The 4099-nt window shown below is 45.4% G+C and overlaps 1 protein-coding gene across 2 annotated transcripts in view; it reads left to right on the top strand.

Annotated features, from left to right (window-relative positions):
- Positions 1-357: 357 nt before the first annotated feature.
- Positions 358-4099, top strand: part of hcn2b (hyperpolarization activated cyclic nucleotide-gated potassium channel 2b) — a 70105-nt gene continuing 66363 nt past the window's right edge. For both annotated transcript variants that reach the window (XM_063201394.1, XM_063201393.1), the window contains exon 1: positions 358-1408. In XM_063201394.1, the coding sequence (XP_063057464.1) occupies positions 438-1408 (971 nt within the window). In that variant the 5' untranslated portion in view covers positions 358-437. The remainder of the gene's footprint in view (positions 1409-4099) is intronic.

Raw genomic sequence — 4099 nt, 5'->3', positions numbered from 1 at the left:
AACTTTTCTGTCTAAATTGACATGAGTTTCGGGTTATAGTTGACGCCAGCTACACTCATTTTGTTGATGTAGATGTAGGCCTACATTGTGTTGTAAAGGATGCGCAATGTCATGTTTAAAAAGGCCTTCGTCTTTAATTGCTCTTATGGACATTATCTCTGGTGATTTGTTAACAATAAAGGTAGACATCGTGCTTTTACTTGAAGTGATATTTGATTTTAAAAATATTTACTGTAGGCCTATATCATGTAATGGCAGTGGTGTGCAAAAGATCACGCACTCACTGTGTGCCGTTGCCAGGAGAGGAATCAACAGTTGCGATTGTAGCCATAGCAGCAGGATTTGGGGTGTCTGGTGCTGGTGTCATTGGATGAAACAAAACCTCGCCGCCGCCCTCACGTCACTAGCAGGACAATTATCAGCAGACTGGCTCTGCCATGGATGAATCGGAAGATGGAGATGAGGACCTGGCATTTCAAAAGCCAGTGCATCCATTGATGGCATGGGTGGATGGCAGAAGGGGCAGCAGTTGTGTTGGTGATGTTGGCGAGGATGATGGCAGTGTTGGTGTAAGGAATTCCGCACCAGGAGGGGGAGCCGCGGTAACAGCGAGCAAGATTTCAAACAACAATGATTTATCATCGGGAGGCAAGGATTCCACTCCTCTCACTTCTTCAGGCACCACAACATCTGTGGTGCTCCGTGGGAAAGATGCGTGTGGATGTGGTGCGTGCATCCTCAGAGGCGGAGGAGACTTCACACATGGAGTGAGAGGGACCACCGTCACCAGGTTGCACAATGGGCTTGGAGGTGAAGAAGATGCCCCCGGCATGACATGCAACCAAAACGGAGATTGCATTAGAGACACTATCGGTCCGGGGAGCTCGCCGTCAATTGTCCCCAAACAAGAGGCGCAGACAGGTGGTGGAGTTGCGGCTGACGACAACCTGAAAACAACCGCGTGTAATTCCACCACCACCACCACCACCATGGACGGCTCGATAACTCCTGCCGGGTTCTCGGTACAAGCTGCCGAGACGGGTAGCATCGGGGGCGCAACCGCTGCCAGTGGCGTTTCTGAGAAAAAGGACTCCAGAGTTTCCTTCTCCAATGCCCCGAGTAGGAAAGCCTCCTCTTCCGTGCCAGGCTTTGGGTCTGGACCGAGTCAGCCCCATGCCAGGAGCTCTGTCACCTTCTCCAAGTCCGAGGACGGACCTCATCTTTTGGCGGAGGATGTGGACCCAAAAGACAATCAAACTTACATGCAGAGACAGTTCAGTGCTATGCTGCAGCCAGGAGTTAACAAGTTTTCATTGCGAATGTTTGGGAGCCAAAAAGCGGTGGAAAGAGAACAGGAGAGAGTCAAATCAGCTGGCAACTGGATTATCCATCCATACAGCGACTTCAGGTAAGGGTGATGGTGCAAGGCGAGTTTGTCCCTGTGACCTCTGGCCTTCAACGGACCTCATTTGCACTTCAGACGCCAGCGTTACGAGCCTGAAGGCCTGCTGCAACGTGTGCCACTTAAAGCCATTAAGGCAAAACTGTACGAAAACACAAATGACATAGGCTAATGAACCACTTGAGTCACTCACCACTTGAGTTGACACCATTTGCCAATCACAACGTACGTTGTCGACCGAAATCCGAAATGTCATTTTCGTTGCACTCGCCCCATTATGCGTAAATGTCCTGTTTTTTTACACTGCAAGAGGAGACACCTTTAAATAGTTTAACCGAGTGTCTGGCGGATATTGATGGTATCAGCAGTTCACAGTGCCACAGGATAAACCATGGTAAACACACAAGAACCTGAGTTTTACTGAAGTGTGGAGAGCTGTGCGTAAAACTTGGCGCATGGCCTCTCGCGGCACTCCTGGATACGCAGCTTACACTACAGACTGAATACATATCTCGCTGCTGAGTCCTGATTATATGAATTAGACGTGCGCTAGATATTAACATTTGAATCATCTCCTAATATTAATAAGCATCCATACACTTGTAAACTAGTTACCTTTATGCGCTATGGGCAATGGTGCACTAACTGCCTATAGTTGCCTTTAAACATTTGACACGCTATGTATTTCCCCTGGATGTTAAGAAACCGCCCATGTTCGTCTGGTTAATGTTTAATGCGTTCGCGAAGAGCTTTATAGCACGTGCCATTCGTGTGGATGCTCATTCGGACCACATTTGTTCCACGAATTTACTTCTGACTTTAAAAGGCCTTTAAAAGTGTTAATCTGGTCGGTCACCTGCGCGTTTTTCATCGGTTCATTCAGGTGGACAACTCAGACTTCATCACACAGATGAGTTGTGTGAATCGATATAAGATAGCTACTTTAAAATAGCATACTATAAGAAAGCATTTCACGGATTATTTAGGCATTATCGCATCCCAAAGGTTTTAATCTGTTGCATTGTATGCACCAGTGTTCAGTATATCATTAGACAAAACCTGTGCCTTCTACATGCAAATGGTAATACTGTACTCCTGAATAAGATCCTGAGTTATGATCTACACATGAGACACATAGTTATTATAATATTGATTTTCTTGACAGAAAGCATGTTAAGATGTCTTCAATTTTATCTCCTAGTTCGTAAGTTCATAAACAATCGATTATTTTATTACATTTTTATCAGCACCACATTGATAGTGTTTTGTGTAGGCTTTGTGCGAGGTGCCTTTGCTATTGGGTTTTTTTCAGTACCAGGGACAGCTACTCATCACGATAAAAGACGAATTAACAGCCTGGATAGCTCAGGCGAGATGCGACTGGGAACGGAGTGTGTCTGTCAATTATATTTAAACAAAACCTGTCACAGCAGTAATTACAGCGAACTGATGCTCTTCTTTCGAAGCACACAATAGCACTTCACAAGACTGGGGCGGTGCTCAGACACACCCTACTCCACCGCTTTGCGCGTCTATGCCATACTTTACCGCTTGACCGATTTCCTCAGCCTATTTCTTTACAACTAAGCGTACCGTAGTACTAGTAACATTGGCACGTCATCCCCTATTTACTGTCAGACATGAAGAACATAAAAGTGTCTGACTAGTGAAGCACTGGGAAGCTGTCTAATTTCGACTCAGCTTTTGCGTTTCAAACCTCACCTCATCCCCTCCTTTGCTTGTTACTGTATGTCCTTGTGATGACCTTGTCTAGAGGGGTGGGAGAGTGAGACATTTAATTTGCATTCCATCTGAGGGACAGAGTAAAACACCTACTTTACATACTTAGCCCCTGATGCCAGCATCTGGAGGAACTGGAAGCGCACCGTCTATTTTTAGGCTGACCCTGTGTGCTACCATGGATTCTCCGCGGTTATGTGGATATGGACCTACTGATACAGTGCTCTGTTTCCATGTTGATTTCCCGGCACATGATGAAAGGGAGTCTTTGTACCTTTTGACAGCTAGCATACTATTTGTTTACAATCAAGCAGCACTGACTCAGTTTTTGTAGTAAAACAAGTAAACATGAAGTACACATGACACAAGTACATGAATTGTATGTGCTGATCTGTGAGGTACCTTCCACCAGTGCAGAATGAGCATACAGAAATAAGTCCTGCTGTAAGCTTATGTGTTTGAACTTCATGACCAAATGGAATGATAGAATGTAGGGTTCTGATAGACTAGGCCAGTTTGATTGCTTCATGTGACTATGTTGAGTTGAGTTCCTGTTCATTGTATGAACAAATGATGAATTATGGTGATACCTCATGAGTGAGATTCAGATACATTTCTGACTGAGTCATGTCTAACCTGCTTTCTGAACCTCTGACTTTACATCGCAGGTTCTAGTGGGACTTGTTGCTATCCATGGCAACCTGTTTATCATCAGTTATTATATGGTTGTGACGTCATCTGTCGAATGCTCCATTCATTTCAACGGGGCTCCCCAACGTTCGCACGTCTGTTATTTTTCGATAACGGACGGGTTGGTCTATAACAGACCGCTGTCAATGGCAACAAGACTTTTCACTGCTAAAGCGACTTTTCAACAAGACTCTAATCAGCTGCTGTGATAGACACCACCTGTTGTCCTGGCTACCTAGCTGTTAGCGGTGTTCCACAACGGCACTG

This window comes from Engraulis encrasicolus, chromosome 6, assembly GCF_034702125.1.
Source record: "Engraulis encrasicolus isolate BLACKSEA-1 chromosome 6, IST_EnEncr_1.0, whole genome shotgun sequence".
Taxonomy (NCBI): Eukaryota; Metazoa; Chordata; class Actinopteri; order Clupeiformes; family Engraulidae; genus Engraulis; species Engraulis encrasicolus.
This window is presented reverse-complemented; position numbering and strand designations above follow the sequence as displayed.